The sequence below is a fragment of the Phalacrocorax aristotelis genome, chromosome 4 (genome assembly GCF_949628215.1).
Source record: "Phalacrocorax aristotelis chromosome 4, bGulAri2.1, whole genome shotgun sequence".
NCBI classification, from domain to species: Eukaryota; Metazoa; Chordata; class Aves; order Suliformes; family Phalacrocoracidae; genus Phalacrocorax; species Phalacrocorax aristotelis.
Genome location: NC_134279.1, coordinates 4,380,020 through 4,399,267, shown reverse-complemented (window position 1 = coordinate 4,399,267; position 19,248 = coordinate 4,380,020). Strand labels below are relative to the sequence as shown.

Here is a 19,248-nt window from a genome sequence, read left to right as displayed (position 1 = left end):
CCGCCAGCGTGACGGGGGTCACCCAGCCACTCTGAAAAATCCCACTAGAGCTCATTTTTTGCAAGCTTCTCTTTAAAGCTACGTCCACACTGCGGGATCTACAACGGTCTGTAGTTCTCTGGGATGATCCTCCCAAAAAAGACAAATATGATTTCCAGTCCTAGTGCAGAGCAGCACCCTAGTGCCCTCCAGAGACAGGTAGCTAACCTGCGTCCAAAAAGGAGCGCTCTTAGTTAACACCATATTAGTTTGGCACTTGCAAGAGGAAATAAACCTCTATATTCTCCATTAGTAGGTACACAGGGCTGTGCACCTCGAGAAAGTGCGCTAACTCTGAGCACAGAATGCAGTTTTGGGGCACTTCGGGCAGATCTAGCATGGTTTTGTATTCCAATAAATTTGAAGTGAGCCTTTCAGTTTTCTCTACTAGCTAATCTAGATTCCATTCCCCATATGTAACACAAGCATGCCTACACAAACGCGGTATTTATAGAGATTACGCTGTATATCTATAATTTCTGGGTATAACTGATTTTAAAAAGCCCTGGAAACAAGAACCAGATAGCAAAATGGTGCGGTGGTGCTGTCATTAGTTTACAAACAACCTCATATCATAGCTGTGGCCAGTTCAGGTTTGTTAATAAGTCACTAACCAAATATCATGGTTTAGGAACAGAGGAGCTGGTAAGTGGCCAGGTGCAGGATATAGCTTTGGTTGGATTCTGTCAGGGGGAGGAAGGATAAAACACTCTGTCTTTCCCCCTGCCACCCCCCAGCCTAACAGAAATAATACCATTTATCAAACAGAATGGCATATTAACTGCGCTGGTGGTCTGAGACATTTAGGACCACTGTTCTCTTCCCACCTCTTTCTTTTGAACAGATATTGCAGACCACCGTGGACATCTCTGAAACGTTAATACAGAGCAGGCAACAAACCAGGAGGGGGGGAAAAAAAAGCCCATTACAATCATAAAAATCAGAATTCCCACAGCCTATGGGCCGCAGCTCTCCATTCATCCCCGTTCAATAGAGATATAAATAAGATGCTCCTGGAGGTGCTATATGGGTTGCCCTAGGGAAGGCAGACCAGCCCTGCAGCAGGCTCTCCTGCAGGAGATTAATTCTTTGCAAATCACACCATCCCTCTGTGCCACAGTTTTCTCACCAGCAAAAGGTAAACCTCAAAATTCTTTTTTTTTTTTTTTTGCAAGTCTTTGAAAGCCAGAGCTAAAAAGCTGTAGACGTTTCTTACAATAAAACAGGGGAATCGAAAAAAAAAAATTAAAAATAGTGTTTCTGTAACAAAAGGACCCTGGCTACAGAAAATGGGAAGTGATTATGGGGTATGAGAGGGAGGCAGTGACTGAGACCTACAGGGTGGGCGGCAGAAAGAGAGAAGAAAGCAAAAAGAAAGTTTTCCTACCTACACCTTCAGCATTCTTTCCCCTTCACGCATCATTTGAACACTGCCGCCCTGCAAAGCGTCCATGTTCTGGCACGAACGGGGGAACACAGGCAGTGCCAAAGGAACACAGGACCGACCTCGCTTCCCACAGAGCGTTGGCTATCGGTTGTACAGTGACAGCATGGGATTTGCCCAGCGCCCCCCTGCACATTTGCACAACGCGCACTCCTTATGCTACTTTAACCTTAAGAGTAACACCATGCAGCTGGAGCCCCTTCCCCAGCCTCAGGGGTCTGGCACAATTTATTGCCTTTGTAGCGCACCGCTGCACAGAGCGGCACCCTGCCTCCCTCCTAAAAGCATTATCCCTACTTTGGTGACGTGCTGCCTGCTGGTTAGCGTCAGTCTGCGCGCTGGAGCTTACTTTTTGGTGGAAGAAAATATGAAAACAAGGCTCGTTCTCTTTTATTCACCAATTTTGCTCAGAGCCCTGCGGGAGGGGATGGTCCTTGGTTTTCACTTGGTACCTCACTCTCACCCTCGAGGCTGGTTCCGAAACCTTTTTGGGTCCACCAAAACAGCACAGCCTCCAGGCACGCAGCAGCGTTATGCTAGCTCAGCATGTTTTTAGACTATTGCATTTTCTATGGATTGATGCATTGGCATGAACACAAACTTGTGTGCCCATCCATGCTGTAAACACGAACGGTTAATACCCACCTCTTTTTGTCTCAGCTGGTTTGCAGACAGACAGCAAAGAATTAGATATGGCTTTATCCCATGCATAATGCATCATATTTGGGATTTTTTTCACTTCAGAAAAGATCAATGGAGCAAAAGAAATCAAGAGAGACATCCAAGATCTTTTGACTCCATAAAGAGTGATCAATGGCATCTTTTGGATTGGACAGCAGCCTAATGAAACTCTTAAAATAAGCTAATATCCATCTTCTACGAGTACCTTTTTACACTAAAAAAATCTCATTCAAATTCAAGTGTAAAAAGAAAGGGAAAAGAGCAAGTAGATTTACTTGCATGCTTTATTTGCTGCAATAATATTGAATTGCTGCAACAATATTAAATGCCATCGACAGATCCTTTAGCACTTATAAAAAAAACACTTCAGAGACAAGATGATATTCTCTATCAAAACCTCCTCTGTTTTCCTTTTCATAATTTGAAAACAGTTGCAGGAAGCACTTGTCCCCTTTTGAGGAGCTGAACTCTAAACTAGAAAGGTTATGCTCGTGCTGGGCTTTTTTGGGGAGGAGTGGGGGAGAAGGTCAGTAGACTGGAAACCCAAAGAAGATCCATTACCTTGCTTGTGTTTCTTGGGTCATACCTATGGACACGCACAAAGTTCAGGGCAATTTTAGTGCTCACTCGAGTTCCGTCAAACACTTTCAGTCATAAAGTCACAGGCACTGGAATCCACAAAGTCAAGCTGACAGAAGAAAGATCTCGCACAGTTGCCAATCTTTGCTCGACAGAGGCTCAGAGCAGAATAAAAGCGAAGAATAAATTACCTCTTGTGGAATAAAGTGGGCACAGAGCAAACACACTACAGATAGACCGTAAGGGACACTTTCTCCTAAGCTCCATCCATCTTCACCTTACAGAAGTACTAAAAGCCTTATCAAAAATTTAACAATCTAATGGACGTGTTTTTAAACACTGTGGGCTGGTGCTTAAAGAAGCGCCACGTTGCCGGAGCAAGACAGTGAGAGTGGAAAGCTTGGGGCTTTTCCTCCTGGGGTTATTTTGGAAGTCAGGACAGCAAGGTGTGCTACGGACACAGTATTTTTGTCAGCAGCACTTTCTTGTGCTAAAGCTTAACCCTGGGACCCCAGAGCAGCAACATAATGAAGGGCAAACTTCATCTCCAGGTGGTAGCAGCAGTTTGGTTTGGAAAGCTCTTGCCAGGCAGCAGGACAGAGCCACGTGGATGAGCGATAACAACCTTCCTGAGAAACACCTGGGCGTTTTGCAGACATTTTAGCTGTGCAGGCCTGAGTTTTGAGACTCAGCACTTCCCCTCAGTTTAGCTACTGGGGAGCCTGGTTGCTGCTTAGCTGAGACACATATTCTCAGGGCTCTAACTCCAGGACCCGAGTGCCAGGGCATCCACCTGGTTTCCCAGCCATAGCCTACCCCCAGCAAGGACAGCATACACCTTGACACCTCCAGCATATCTAGCATACACTTCAGGCTTCAAAGGACTGAAGCCTAAACATTGTCCCCCATGCCTGGGCTGTGCAAGGTATCACTCAAACTACACCCAGCTTCCCTCAAGACACAAGGCAGGGGGAAAAACAAAAAGCTCACTGACCTAAGCGTGCGCCCAGGGTGCTGGAGACCCAGATCTCCTGGTGCAGCTGTCAAAGGAGAAAGATGCACATGCTGCCTCACCTCCTGCAGTCCCCTCTCTGCTGCCCGCACATCGCTTTATAAGCTCACACCCAGCCCTCAGCTGTGCTGTCAGTTCCCATTCCTCATCATCCAAAAAAAGACTCACCTGGACATAGATATCTATCTGCAAAGCAAGCAATTAACCTGTGAATCAGGTGTCTTCACTGCTGATGACTCATTCCTTCAGAGTCAGGTACTTCAGACCCCAAAACAGGCATCGCTTCTGCCCCCACCCCTGCCTGCAGGCCTGCACCCTAGCTGGGTAGTGCAGGTGACACAAGTGGCTGAGCAGACTGGCTATTGCTCATGCCAGTTTTCAGGCACGAAGCCCTCCTGAGGGTTTACAAACCAGCTGCCTAACCAAAATGAGGTGCAAAAAGGCTAGGAGAGGGAGTGCTGAGCCTACGTCCCTTTTCCGAACCCAGTCCAACCTGAAGGGGAACAGATCCCTGCCCGTGGTCTCACAGGAGCGACGTGAACCGGCTGTGTAAACGAGAATGTCAAACCCTGTCAACACGTTGGGAAGCTGATCTTCCACGTGCTAATGCTCGCGGCCCAGTGTGGTTTCCTCTCATCATCGAGGCCACGCTTTGCTCTCAGGCGCAGGTGCTCAGTGTGGCATGAAGGGGCACTTCCATAAAGGTCATCCACGCATCCTTCCTGTATGGAGATATTTTAAACTTCACGTGAAGGAAGGCTTCATGGGTAAGGACACTGAAGATACTGCCTTTGAGTGGATTCTCCGTCTCTCCTGTGAAATTCATAGCTGTGGTAGATGCACAGGAATTTGGGGAAAGAGACACTCCTATGGACTATGGATGTATTTTTGGTACCACGAGAAATCCCTGAATTCACATAGCCGACGCTTTACTTGGCTTTCCCAGAAACTCTCAGTATTATGGCAGGGCAGCAAACTGCTGAACTTCCCACCACCGTTTTCTGGAGTTCGCTGTAACCAACATTATACCTCTAATTTTTGACTTCGCATCAAGGCCTCCTTGAAGCATGATACCGTTACTGAGAAGTGCACCGCCTGACATGCTGTTCTGTTTAATTGAGATCTGCCGCGTGTTATTGATTGCCAGCTTCAGAGATGGTGCTGGAAAAGAAGAAAAATACACGCTGTTCAGTTACCACTAGTATGTTATTTCTTGGTAACAGTGTAATGAAGTGCCACGGTCATCAAGCATCCTGTCTTAGGCCTACGTACTGAGTAAAACAGTCAAGTACCAACACTCAGTTTGATAAAATCTTCGTAAAGCTAAATAATGACAATCTACAGATAAGCCAGGCCTTTGCCGCTGCAAAACTGAGTTTAATCACCTCATGTAAAGAAAATCCTGGGAAATGTATTCTTCACATTATTCTTACAAATTCTCTTTATCCCTCTGAAAGAAATTCTGAGATCTACAAAGGCCACGTAAAGGAGAACCACAGTAAGGCTGATAAAAAGGCAGAAGTTCTATTGGCCTGAAGGAGAAGGCAATGACAGCGATATTTAGCTGAGATATCATCATTCACAAAGCCCTGAAAGTTTTACATTTCAGAACTTATTCACCTACCTACAGCCGTTCCATTTTAAACAAACTAGCCAGCCCTGCATTCGGAGGAGACAGCGTATCAGTCAGATTTTCAAGTTAATTCCATAAATAGCAGCCCTGAAATTAAACTTTACCTACGTGTCCGAGGAGCAGAGAGCTGGCCGCCTCGGAGGTGCCGAGGTGCTCCTAACCGAGGGGCCTCCCGGACACCTGCCCAGGGATGAGGAACAGTGAAGAAAACAGGAGGCAGGCAATAAACTATTTTTTATGTTGTTTGTAAAAAAAAAAACAAAACAAAAAAAAACCAAAAAACCCAAAACAGAAGAATAAAACCCAAAATCTCAGAAAGCATCCCCTGAATGCCAGGCCCTGGGAAGCCTGAGAGCGATGCATCCCTTCAGATAAGAAGGGGGATTTTAAAGAGATGGTGCGTACGTGACAAGTTTGGAGATTTGACCCTCGCAGCGGGGCTACGAAGTGTGACTAGTTTAACATTTTCATCATCGTCGTTTGGTTTTGGGTGGGGGAAAGAGGGTTTGGCAAAGCTCCGGGAGCCCCCATGCCTGCCCTTCCAGCCAGACGCTGCCACCTCCTGTGACTGAAAGGTTTCTCTTGCCTCCCAGATCAGCATCTTCATGACCCATCTGTCTAACTACGGGAACGACCGCCTGGGCTTATACACCTTTGCGAACCTAGCCAACTTTGTCAAGAGCTCGACCAACCTGAAACTGCAGACGCTGCCCCCAGTTCAACTGGCTCAAAAGTACTTTGAGCTCTTCCCGGAGCAGACGGACCCTCTTTGGCAGGTAATGTCACATCCCCTTCCTCCTCCAACTACAATCCACTTGTTGAAATAAGAATCTTTTCCTGTAAAAAAAAAAAAAAAAAAAAAAAAAAGGAAACGGAAAACAAAAATCCCACTTCACATTCAGATTTGTTACTTCTTCCCGCACGCCTTCTTAGATTATTTACATTTTCTTGAGACACCAAGAAATGGGTTAGCTTCCACCCGCCCCCAAATCAGGCGTGCTAAAAGCACCTAATTGCCGTTTATGTGGGAGAGACCTTCCGTTCCCGTCCCCCCCGCCTGTGGTTTTGCTGATGCCTCGCGTTGCGTTAACTAATCGCGTTGCGCTATCGGGAAGATGCCCGCAGGCAGCCGGTAGCGAGAGCTGTCTCACGGCGCACCATGCAGATTCACCGCACCCCTTAGCGGGGAACCGCTCACGCTGGATCGCTGCAGCGACAAGGAGGGTCTCCCACCATCTGAAGCCCCTCCGACAGAACAGCGAGGACAAGGGAGGGCAGGAGGGGTCAGCTCAGCAAACGCAGAGCGGGCGGCTATCTGGAGCACGGAAGAGGGTTGCTGCACAGACTGGCTGTTTTCTAGCTCTGTTTCAAATGCACAACAGGGCTGCTTGTAGGCTCAACACTGTAATTTCCTAATCATTGCTACGCATACCTGGCTCTTCTCTTATTCAGACTATAACGTGCCACGTTGCGCTTTTAGCTAGGCAGGCATAAATCCAGAGTGACGCCACGGAGACCTGTGCGGCTATTTTGGGCTTACGCTGGCAAAAAGGAGCAGAAAAATTCCCTTTTTTTTTTGGCCCAGATGCAAAAGAAGTATAAATCTATAATATTTCTGCTGCAGCGATTCACACCAGTTAATGATTTTCTCCGTTATATTTTGTTAACTTTACTCACTAGCAAACTGTATCTTCTATTACCAGCCAATACTATGCAAAAGCAGCATCTATACGATAACTGCTTTAAAGAGCAGTCAGTCCTAACCTTTCCTACAGGGTCTTTTGTTCACATGTTTTTAGCGTAGTAGAAAGATAAGGAGGTGAGTAACATCCCACGCTTCTGTTTTGCGCTTCCTTTTCGGTTCTTATGCAAATTAAAATAGGCACTAAGTCCTATGCCTCTGAAACCATTTTGTCACCTAAGAAAGTAATGCCTTGAAGCTATTCAAACAGAGGTTTCCATTTTAACCTCAAATGAGAGCTTGATTAAATCAATGTTTTAATCTTTTTTCCCTCTTTTCCTACTCTTTTTTTCTAATGACTGAACTTAATCCTCAGTCATGCAAAACCATTATATACACATTGAATTTCAGTCAAAGGGACCGCATAGGTGCCTACCTACGTGCCTACGCGCTCTGAGTTTATGAAATAAGCCTGACTAACGGAGGGAAGGAAATGCGGTAGTCTCGCAGGGTGTGGATTTTGACACCACTCCTTCCAGGAGCTGCACAACTGTGTAGCGTTACCGACTTCACTGGGATCTCTGGAAGGAGTTTGGTCCCTGGGCACCTGAATGCTTCCATGGACCTGCACCAGCGTGCTCAGTATCTGTCAAGAGTAAACTCTTACAAGTAACGTGGGAATTTACTGCTCCGTGTAAGGCTCTGGCATTAGTGCGTAACGTTTAGATCCTGCAAGGACTCGCGTGCATGCAAACATTTAGGACACCCCCACAGCATGACGTACACAACCACCTTTTCTTCTTCAGAATCCGTGTGATGATAAACGACACAGGGATATTTGGTCCAGAGACAAAACTTGTGACCACCTACCCAAATTTCTTGTGATAGGACCCCAGAAAACAGGTAAGAAGTAATACATTCGTAACTGAAGTTAGCCCCCCGGTTTTGAATCTGTGTGCACCGAAGCCAACTCCCTGCTACAGAGATGGTGCACTCCCGATCCCTACAGGACTCAGACAGTAGTTCCTTCAACGCCAACAGAAAGGGACAACGGTGTGTAGAGGAAAATTGCATTCATGTAAAAAAACAAAAAAGAACATGCAGTCCTATGTTGAGACTGTTATTAAGTTCTTTGACAAATTATTTCGACATCATTTGAGACCCCAGTTGGCAATGAACGTATTTACCACCTTGCAGGCCTCTGAGGGTCTCAGGGCATTGTTTGCATTAAGCCACATATTCCCACTCCCAAGGTAGCTATTACTGTTATGGACACATTACAGGAAGTGGATGCTGAGGCAGAGAAATAAATGACTAAGCCAAACCCACATAGAAATTCTGCGACAGTGACAAAGAGACAGCAGGTCTTGATTCACAGTCCGATGATGGCTTGCATAGCACGAAATCATTGAAGAGCAAGTTGAAAGACGCGTTCTCCAAAGTTTCGGTTACCACCATATATCATTTCCCGTTGTTTTTGTTAAACAAATAACAAAAAAAGTACTGTTACTGAGATTTTAAAGTATACTTATTACATACAGAGACAATTTATTCCTCAACAGCAGACCCCCAGGAAAAACACACAGAGGACAAAAGCACAGTTCTGGGAGCAGCAAAAGCACGATCCCACAGTTAGCGCTTTTGAAAAGTTTCGTGCAACTTAAATAATTTGAAAACAAAGGTGTTCAGGCCAAATCCCCTCGCTGGTTAAATACGCAGTCAAGCAAGCGATGTCATCAACAGCAATATCGCGCTTGTACCAGAGAGCAGGCCTCAGAGTTTGGAAATGGGAGAAGTTCGATGAGCAGAGAAGTCTGCGTGTATTCCCCGCCTCCCCCGGCCCCGAGCCCCCCTTGTGCTTACACAGGCCTCTCATCAGTAGGCAACTTTCTTATAAAAGGTAATCTAGTTTTCCTGTATATCTCGGCGTTCATTGATTTCAAGTACTTTCTTGAATGAATAAAGTCAAGGGTTTGGTTTTTTCCCTGTTTCCTAATGGCATCTCTTTTGGTTGTCGTAGGAACAACGGCGCTTTATTTATTTCTTCTGATGCACCCTTCCATTATCAGCAATCTCCCTAGCCCGAAAACTTTCGAAGAAGTTCAGTTCTTCAACGGAAACAACTATCACAAGGGAATTGACTGGTAAGAGGAATAAGAAAAAAAGAAGCGTTCGTTACTGACACATGGTAAATCGCAACGGAACAATTACAGAGGCACGTATGACATCGACATAATTACTGGACACGTTTGTTAGGCTTGACATTATCAGGCAGAAAGAGAAACTAATTTGTAATGATGGGACATTTAATCGAATCCTTAATTTTGTTTAGATATTACAGTAACAATTCATATATTCTTCACAAACGAATACAATAGCCAGCTCAGTTATGATGTCTGTCTTCACGCTGTATAGCACCCCTGTCTTTTCATAACTGTGCCTATGCCGATTTCCACTTCATTTTTCTTCAAAAAAAGGCTTTTAATGAAGTAAGATTCGATTCGTCTCTTCATGAGAAAAAGACCCCACTGTAAAGCGTTTCAGCTGGCATTCCTACCACATTTTCAGTTACTGCTTTTACTATTTTTGCTTAAGAAAAGCATTTTTGTAAGGCTTTCATTTCAGCAGTTCAGGTCCTTGTGTGAAAACTGAAGTATAAGACAAACATCACACTACACGGAAAGAGATTTATCTGGCGAGCTTTTCCTCGCCCGCATACAGCGCGGAGAGCATGCGGAGCGAACGAGGCTGACCGATAAAAGCAGGCTGTCCCCACAGCTACGAGACCGGCTTCTCGGTTCAAGGTGTCACCAAAAAATACAGGGAAAAAAATGCTTGACGTTTGTTTTTCCACACTGCTTAAGGAAAGAGATCACCCACGGCTATCAGAGAGTACATGGTGTAATACACTCGGAGAAGAAGGAGCAGTTTTGGGGGTGGGGGGTGTCTCTCCCCTGCAGCCCCTTACACAAGATACAGAGGAAGAGGCTGGCCTCTCAGAGACCTCTTCTGCCCCGCTGCACCAAAACTGGCCTGCAGGTTCAAAAGTCAGTAGGGTCCTATGTGCAGGATGAGGCCCCAAGCGCTTCGTTTCCATAGAATGGACATGAAGAACAGTTAGTCCCACCGAAACTGCAAGTTCCCAGAGTGCTCAGCAAAACTAAAGGGACCAAAAAATGCCTCCAAAACAATTTCACCTTTTGCTTCATTTGAATTCTTCACCCTTTCAGTTGAACCTTCTGCTTTACTTACTTTTCATTCCAATCAATTTTAAGTGGCAACGACCGTTCAAAGCCAAAATTCAAATCTTGCATTCTGAAAACGTCTAAATGAAGAGACTTGTTGTTTCCAAAATTAAATATTTCAAAAATGTTAAAATTAAAAGGTTGACATCTTGAAGTTTTCCCCTTGTTTTTTTTTTTTTTTGCTGCAGCTCAAACTGAACTCACCCCAAGCTGGTGAAAGATATCCCTTTGACATTGAACTTATTAGCAGAAATCCCATCTGTCAAAGGGAAAACCTAATTACCTGACTTGATGGAGGCTTTAGCTATTACCAGCGCCATGTAAGAGCCAAGATGCGTTCCCCTTATTCCAGTTCTGGAGTGAGCTGAGAAATTCAATTTTGCTTCTTGAGAATTATGTCTGAAAATTCACCTTTTCACCCGCCATGAAATAGGAAGCACAGGGATACGACCCTTTTGTGATACTGCTAATTCTAACCAGTTTCCCCACCTCCCAGGTACATGGATTTCTTCCCCACTCCTTCTAACGTCACCACTGACTTCCTCTTTGAGAAAAGTGCCAACTACTTCCATTCTGAGCAAGCCCCTAAGCGAGCTGCTTCTCTCATCCCCAAGGCCAAGATCATCACCATCCTCATCGACCCCTCCGATCGGGCGTATTCCTGGTACCAGGTACGGACCTTGCCTTTGGGAAACGGAGAGTGAAATCGGGGGATGAAGGCCAACGTCGGGGGGGATTTGTGTCCTTGAGCAAGAATGGGATTTATTGCAAAGCAGCTGCACTCTGTAGAAGTGGAAGGATGCTGAACGCCAGCTTTTGCAGTTGGCACCTGTGACACCAGTGTCATAAATGATGAAACTTCTCAGCACAGAGCTGCCACCAGCTGTAAACAAACAGTTTAATCTCAATTACAGCTGACGCTGCACAGAGCAAAAGCAGTGCTCCTCGCCCGGGGAGATACACGGGGGGAAATGAGCGTGGCCTAGCTAGAAAATCAGAGCTCTTGATGCTGAGAAGCTCATCCCATCCTCCAGCATGTAAGCTGGGCCGTATGCGGTGGGGTGCAAATGGATGCAGTGTCTTCTAAAGTTTCCAAGGAGTTAAAAAGAGCTGTGTCTGGAGAGTTGGGGTTTTTTTTCTCTCCTTGGAAACAAATGAAAGCCTGTTGTTTCTCCAAGGAAACTCTCGGGTGCTCTTTCTTACCTTTCCATAAGGAAGTCTGCACTATTTAAAAAAATCTATTTGTAAAGAGATGTTTAAGCATGCATGTAAAATAAGTTGTGGTCATACAGACAAAGGAAATACTAAAAGCAGTGTTAAAACAGACACAAAATAATAACATTGCAATAAGCATAAAACACCCCATTTCTGATACTGTTATTAGGAGTTCTGCAAGGAATAAAACGTAGCCTAGGGCTGCAGTTTGCACCCTTTTTAACATCTCATCTGCACCTTCACAACTGCTAATGCGAGACGAAAAGCAGTTTTAAAAAAAAAAATCATGCCTACTTTGGCAGAATTTGGCTCCTCGGCCCCCCTCCCGCCTGTCCCAGGAGGGCCTTTGGCTGAACGGTGGCCACATCCCGCTCCCTTGCCCGCCCCGGTCCCAGCCGGCAGAAGCGGCACTGGTGGGGAGCCGAGGGGCTGCTGCGGGTCGCAGGCGGGCTGGCCGCGCCGGCCCAGCCCTCCCGGCAAGCTCCCAGCAGCCTTACAGCTTATTCTTCAGCATCCTTGTGATGTGTGTCTAAATGTCTCCCGTTAGCATCAGCGATCCCATGAGGACCCCGCTGCCCTGAAATTCAATTTTTATGAAGTCATTACGTCCAGCCACTGGGCGCCCTCGGAGATAAGGACCCTCCAGAAGAGATGCCTGACACCCGGATGGTACGCCGTCCATATTGAGAGATGGTTAACTCATTACCCTGCTTCACAGGTAATTTCCAACCTGTTGTTTCACCACGCTCATCAACTCTCGGGAAGTCCCAAAATAAGTACGGCCTCATCATTAGAGGTGACAGGATGTTTTCCACTCTCAGCTGTTAGGAAATGCAGATTTGACAAGATCAGGATACTTGGCAGGAGCGCTTTGATTTTTCTGTCTTCTGATGGAAAAGATGCAACAGGAAAATGCAACGAACCGCGGCCACGTAGGCTCGATGGGGGACTTCGGGGTTTTCTTCCAGGCTCAGCCAAGGCTGCCGAGGTTTCTGGGTCCCAAGAAACAAGCAGCTGCAGTATGAGACATTGTGGGAAGCTTTGACAAATTCGTTTAGAAAATGCCAGGGCTTTTTCTAAAAAGAAACCTCATTCCACTTCCCACTCACTCCCTTTCGTAGAAAATTTCACATTTGTTTGATCTCGATATGGAATTCGCCTTTCTCAGTGTTCGAGCAGAAAGTCCTCCTTTAGCCCCACCTTCCTTCGGATGTTTTATTGAATTGTCTTACAGTCTTTCCCATGAAAACTTTACAAAGACGCATAGACCTAAAGCATATTCCCACGACTAAAACAACTTGTTTACAGATATAAACCTAAAGCAAACATTTCAGTACTACAAACTATAGGCATGGGCACTCTCTACCCGTGGGTGTGGTCCACAGCTGAGTTCATATGTCCACCTACTGTAAGAAAAAGCTGTAAAAGGGTATTTAGTGAGCCAGCATAATGAACAAGTATCTCCAGAGATTGCTCTATGTGGGACAGAATTTTGCTGAGAGGAGGTAGAACTGAGCGTTACCTATTTTGTCAGCGACCTGGAAAAAAACAAAAAGAAATAGAAGCTCTGTCTTTTTGCGGCCCTCACTTTTTTCTACATGCTCAGCTGTGCTACAAAGAGGAGAAGCAGGTCAATCCCATTTCCAGGTGAAAGGAGAAAATCTCAGTTAGTCATTTACTTTCTTCTTTCACCTCTGGCCTTTCTGCTCTCTCATAAATGGGGAAGGAGTACAGCCTAAAGCAGCTGAGCTTGCAGCAGGGGCCGTCCCCAGGCAGTATCGCCCTAGGAGCAAACAGGTCTCCCCATCGGCCACCACGTCCCAGCTTATTCCTCCAAAGGAGAAGGGGCTCTCCCGGCAAATCCGGAGCATGCAAAGGGTGCCGAACGTCCCGTGCCCCGTTACCTGCGCTCCTTCTCTGCCCTCACCCAGGGCTGCTGCCCCGCCTCGTGAAGATTTCTCTCCTTCTCCCGCTGCAGCGAAGAGCGAGTGCAGCCCTCTTATTAAACATTCAGGGGCACATTGACATATTTCTTGTAAAACCGGTAACCACTCATGTTTCGTAGTTATAGTGATTAATTTTACAAGATACACAACAAAATGCACTCATTCTTAATAAGGCGCGCACCGAGAATGCACTCACGCTGCTTACTAATGGGCGCTCAGTAATGTGCATTCACTTGGCCTGTGCACTCAGAAACTTAATAATTCATAATAAGCCCTCACAATAAATATAAAACACGTCTGCCCAGAATAGCTATTAGTAATACTGCTTGGTGCTCCAGCAGACTTTGGATATATTGTCTTCACATTGGCTTGTGGAGGTCAGTGCACCTTTACGTCACATCAATCTTTAATTAAAAACAAAACAAAACAAAAGAATCCCTTTGCTAACAGTGTTGCAAGCCTACGCGGTCGACAGGCTGGTGGCAAGTTTCAAAGAAATCGCCACGGTATCACTTTTGATCACGTAGTTGTACAGTTTCCGAACATTTAATTCTAAGATATAGATGAGCTTTTCGTTATTTTTCTTATTCCATGCCAGATTTTCTACGGACACATTGTAAGCGTCGACAATATTTTTACATGCCTCCCTCACCTCTTTTCTTGAATTCTCTGACACTCGGCGTTTGGCTTGTGAGATTTAACTCTTGCATCTGAGCAATGTGCACACACAGAGTTACAAGGCGCCCGCCTACACAAATTCAACGTAGAAAGCAACTCTAAAAGGAAGTTCATCCACATGATTGTTGTTAGCACCGTACAAAGTCACATGCTAATTTAAATCCATGTTGCCACAGAGGGAAATAATGTCATTCCTCTGTTAATCTTAGCCCTGTTTCTAAATAGCTACCATATTTACCCCTACAGTTGCTTATTATTGACGGACAGCAGCTAAGAAGCGACCCAGCTACTGTGATGGACGAAGTGCAGAAGTTTCTTGGAGTGTCTCCTCACTATAATTACTCTGAAGCTCTAACGTGAGTCTGTTCCTTTATTATCTGCCCTGTGGGATCGCGGTGTACATCCCCTCCTAACAAGATCACTTGATCATGAATTACAAACAAAAAAAACACCCACATTACAACACTGACAATTTTGCAAAGCTTGGGGTTTTCTTAAGGTCGTGTTTAACATCCATCCAGTCTTCCCTTACCTTGCATACACGTACCACACTACCGAATTTAACTGCATGCTTGCATACATTTCCACACGCAAACTCCACTTTGCACAACATACAGACCGAATGGCTGCTCAGTATTTTCTATTAGATGCAGAACAAAGGCCCAGATTCACCTAAAAAATGTCTGCTAAGTTTGAGTGTATGATCGGAGATGCCCAGGACTCGTTTTCTCACGGTACCTAGTTTTGCTTTCATCGCCGCGCTGTTTAAAACGTACGTTCGGTCGATGTGAGTGGTGCATGTGGGAGCCCAGCAGGCATTTGCACGTCAGACCGTTGAACCTTACGACAGTCTCCAGAAGCTGAAGGCCACTTAATGTCAGGTGTGAAAAGTTTGGCTTAAGCATTTTTATCACGTTCATATAGGAGTCGAATGACAGAGACTGGGTTAGAAGCACTCAGTATGACAAGATTCATCTGGTCGCAAGGTTTCTTGGCTTGTTTGCTTTTAACGTGGACCAAATATCTCATTCCCTAATCCCATTTTCATATGTGGCTGCGCCAATTCTGCTGACCTTGACCTGGTAGTAGCCAGACACATGGCACAGAAGAATTTAGTCTGTACACTTGAAGTTTGGTAAAATTATAAGCTACTAATAGTAGATCCCTAACCTGGAAGTGCCGGGCTCAAGCGCAGCACCTGGAGCAGGGGGAGACGCTCGTATGTTGCCTATGAAGAACAAAACCCTCAGACTGAGCAGCCTGACTGTTCTCGGCCTGGGCTGTCGGTGCCAAAACTGCAAGTGCTCCGCAGGAGCCCAAATCAAGGTCCCCTGAACTTAGGGAAAGCCCTTTGATTGACTTCCCACAGCCTTTGGTTCGGATCTAGCAAAGGCAGCTGTGATGAGCGCAGATCACATTTCTCACCCTCGCCACCCGGCGGGCGAGGCTTTCCCCACGAAGGGGGATTAATAGCCTGTGTGGCACTCTCTCTTTGACATTTCTCAAATCCCTGCAGGAAGGCAGAGGCTCTGCAGGGGCGGGAGTGGGCTGAATTTCTCTCTTCCCTCTTAGTCCGGCAGAAAATTGTAAGAAGCTTTTGCACTGAGCCTCTCCGTATGAGGAGCATCATCTCATTACAGGCAGAAGCGCTGGGCTGGAAGAGCCCTGGGACATCTGTGGGCTGAGAAGCCTGGCACTGCTGTGGAAGTTTTTCCAAGTCAGTGTGCAAGCAGAGAGCACACTGCGGGGTGGGAAGTAGAAAAGCCTGTACCTCACCTTCCCTGCGGGCTGGTGCCAGGAAAACTGTGGGAAAACGAGACCACAGACGTTCCACCCACCCCACACTGCCTCCTCTCTGCTTATGGTCATTATTTAATGTTTCCACCACTGGGAGGGTTATAGTTATTTATATAATAGGTATAAAGTGAGAGCCGAGTGCTTGTTGTTCGTTGGGTCTTAAGAATGTTGCTCTGCCAAAATCTATTTCTAGAGGAAAAATTTTGGATTTCAGAATGTAATTTTTTAAGTCATTGGCTTCCGAAGCGGATGAAATGGAGGAGGAGTTTGAATACACAGCTGAACTACTGATGTTTGAACAACTCTTGCCGCACATCTGCAGTGCCTTCTGCTAAGGTTTTAAAAATACACACCCACGTACATATATCTTCCTTTCTGTAACTGAATTAAAGTCAGTAGAGTCACGCACCAGGAAAAAATTTGGCCTCTCGTATTTGCTTGGACAGGAAAAATGGATTGTAAACAGACCTATAAAATTATGCAATCGCTGTGTAGAGGCATCAAGAATGCAAATGCGCCGTGGAAGCACACACCTCTGTGCGGATTTAGGTTGGAAGAGAAAAATGCATTAAACAATGTAGTTGTTTTATGGTAGGACTGTCAAAGTAAAAAAGACTGCGTGGGTCCGTTCCTAGTCATTACTGCCTAATAACTGTACCCCGCACATTTTTAAAGTTGTCACAAAGCGGCCTAAGGAGCCAGTCCTGCAAACACTAGTGCACAACAAGTTCATCACCCTGACTAATTACGTGAAAGTCATCGGAGAGCAAAATCAACCCAGGCAGAAGGAAGGTACTAATCGGAACCGTGGGAAGAGCGCAGAGCGGGGACGGAGGCAGGGCTGGGGCACCTGGAGAGAAGTGCCCATCCCGCCGGGTTAGTAAGAGCCACGGCTGAGATGGGCAACCAGGTCGTCGCTTCTTACACACACCGCTAAAGAGGACCTAGATTCAGACTAGATATAAGGAAGAGAATTTTTACGATGAGGGCGGTGAGACACTGGCCCAGGTTGCCCAGAGAGGTGGTCGATGCCCCACCCCTGGACACATTCAAGGTGAGGCTGGACGGGGCTCTGAGCGACCTGGTCTAGGCGAAGATGTCCCTGCTCACTGCACGGGGGTTGGACCAGATGACCTCTAAAGGTCCCTTCCAACCCAAACCATTCGATGATTTTATGACCTGCATTTACATTTTCAGGAGCCCTGTGAGTTTCGTAATACCTGAACGCAATGGCTTGGATCCAGCCCAAGCTGTCTTACCCTCTTTTCCCCTACCCCGATCTGCACATTCTCTTAATAATGTTCAATATGCTCCTTCTGAGGCAGAAATATTGTTTGGGGCGTAGTTTTGCAGTTTTCCTTTTACCCAGCACACTCTATTGCTGCTTCTCTTGGGAAATTAGTGCAAGCCAGCTAAAGTACTTCACCATGCAATGAGCAGATGGAAAAGGCCAAAGTAGAAATGAGTCTATCATCGATATATCCATTTAAGCGATGATGTATTTGTTTTTAATTGATACAGCTACTGAGACAATTTAGGAAACAAGGGTCAGGCCTGCAATAACAGGCTGGGGAAGAAGAAAAAATTAAAAAAAAAAGGTGAAGAAGGTTCGCCCTTCTCCAGAAATTAGTTCAGTTACGTACAGCAGCTAATTGCAGGTGCACCCGTGTCGTACGGAGAGACCCAGGGCAAAAAGGCAGTCTGTAACTTATTAACTCCATGTTCCAGCCAATTATACTTCATCCTTTTCAAACATCTGCTGAATAGCAGAAACGCGAGCCTTTTCAATGTTTTATGCATGCTGCAAGTCCCATAGCAATAAATTCAAAACTTAACGCTGCGTGTTGTTCATCCCTTAGTGAGTACGTGTTTTAAAGCCCTAATCTAAAATTCCTATATCTCTGAATTTTAGACATCAAAATCAAATTGCACATTTCAGATCAGACTGCTAAGACAGTGTTTACGCTGTAATGCCGTCTTTGGAATGAAAATTATATTTAGATCTAATGATATGGAACAACCAACTTCTCAGGTGCAGTTAAATGATCAACAACCAACCGGCGGTTCTTTCGGTAGACCCGAACGCTGCTTATTTCACTCAAAAATCAACATAAAACACTTCAGCATTGTATTTCTCACCATTTTGTAGTCATGCGACGATCACACACTTTCTATATAAATAGACTTAGGGACTGAGCCTACGCCGGTTGAAGTCAGCAAATAGATCCGCTTGCCCTTTTTAACCCCTCTCACCTTGACGGCGCTGACCTACACCCGCATCAGCTCCAACCGGCCGGATGGAGAGCCTTCCTCGAGCGCAGCTGATAGCGTCCTTGAGAATACAGCGCATCTAATTCCAGGAAAAGAGCTGCTCAGTAATTTTTTCAACAAAACGTTCCTTGTTCAAGTGTTAATTGATCAAAACGTTAGCATCCCGCAGGGATACACGGAGCAGTTTGATGAATAAAATCTCTGACCAAACCCAGACAATAAAATACGAGTCACAGTCTGGAGTGGGGCCGTGTAGGATCCTTGAGGCTGACGCTCAGGACCTTAACTGGCACCCCATAGGCGAACGCTTAAAACTTGTACCCTACGTGCCGGACAAGTAGAATAAAAATTAGCTAGCGTAGGCAAAGGGAAACGTGAAAAACTTCTTGCCTTGGGTCTCTCCCAAGGCAAATTGGTGGAAAAAAATAAATTCCCAGAGCTTTCGCAAGAGCGGAAAGCTGTTTCCCACCCTGTCCTCAGTATTTCAGTCATTTAGAGAGACGCGTGCAGCAATAACTGTTGGCTAACGCTGATGCCTTAGTAGCTGGGAGATTCTCCTGCAGTGAGGTCTTTCAAAAAATATAATCCTCTACAGGTTTGACCCTCAGAAAGGCTTTTGGTGCCAGCTATTGGAAGGAGGGAAAACAAAGTGCCTGGGAAAAAGCAAAGGTCGAAAATACCCACCAATGGACCAAGAGGTAAGGGCTTTCCAGAGATTTAAGCTGAAGTTTTAAAATATTGATAGATACAGATATAGATAACTATATATAGATATAGATATAGATTATATAGATATTAATATTGATCATAACATCAAAATCTATATCAATCTTGAATATAATATTCAGTGTTTAAGGCACTGATTTCTTTTTTTATTATTCTTATTTTCATTGCCTTGACATTTTTAAAAATCAGAAACCTTTAATAAACTTTGAACGACAGGAGATTAATGGCCCCCTCTTAAAAGCCCCTCTCTGGGAGCAGCGCACAGCTCCCGGGCGGGAGCACCTGCCCAAACCTCCCGTCG

General features: G+C 45.6%; 1 protein-coding gene and 1 long non-coding RNA gene across 4 annotated transcripts in view; one reads left to right on the top strand and one right to left on the bottom strand.

The window, feature by feature from the left end:
* The window catches only part of LOC142056002 (uncharacterized), a 93,815-nt gene that overhangs the window by 29,765 nt on the left and 44,802 nt on the right, over positions 1-19,248 (bottom strand). Inside the window, exons 3-4 of one of the 2 annotated variants that reach the window (XR_012660161.1) lie at positions 6,081-6,225; positions 1,204-4,916 (exon numbers count right to left, since the gene is read on the bottom strand). The exons of the other annotated variant lie outside the window; for it this stretch is intronic. This is a non-coding gene — a long non-coding RNA (uncharacterized LOC142056002). Of the gene's footprint in view, positions 1-1,203; positions 4,917-6,080; positions 6,226-19,248 lie in introns of those variants that run through there. 2 annotated transcript variants of the gene reach the window in all.
* Positions 1-19,248, top strand: part of LOC142056000 (bifunctional heparan sulfate N-deacetylase/N-sulfotransferase 4) — a 106,822-nt gene that overhangs the window by 81,891 nt on the left and 5,683 nt on the right. For both annotated transcript variants that reach the window (XR_012660160.1, XM_075090120.1), the window contains exons 7-13: positions 5,982-6,164; positions 7,876-7,972; positions 9,090-9,213; positions 10,811-10,985; positions 12,077-12,247; positions 14,400-14,509; positions 18,817-18,919. Coding sequence is in view for 1 of the 2 variants with exons in the window: in XM_075090120.1 (XP_074946221.1) it covers positions 5,982-6,164; positions 7,876-7,972; positions 9,090-9,213; positions 10,811-10,985; positions 12,077-12,247; positions 14,400-14,509; positions 18,817-18,919 (963 nt within the window). In the remaining variant the exon portion in view is untranslated. The remainder of the gene's footprint in view (positions 1-5,981; positions 6,165-7,875; positions 7,973-9,089; positions 9,214-10,810; positions 10,986-12,076; positions 12,248-14,399; positions 14,510-18,816; positions 18,920-19,248) is intronic.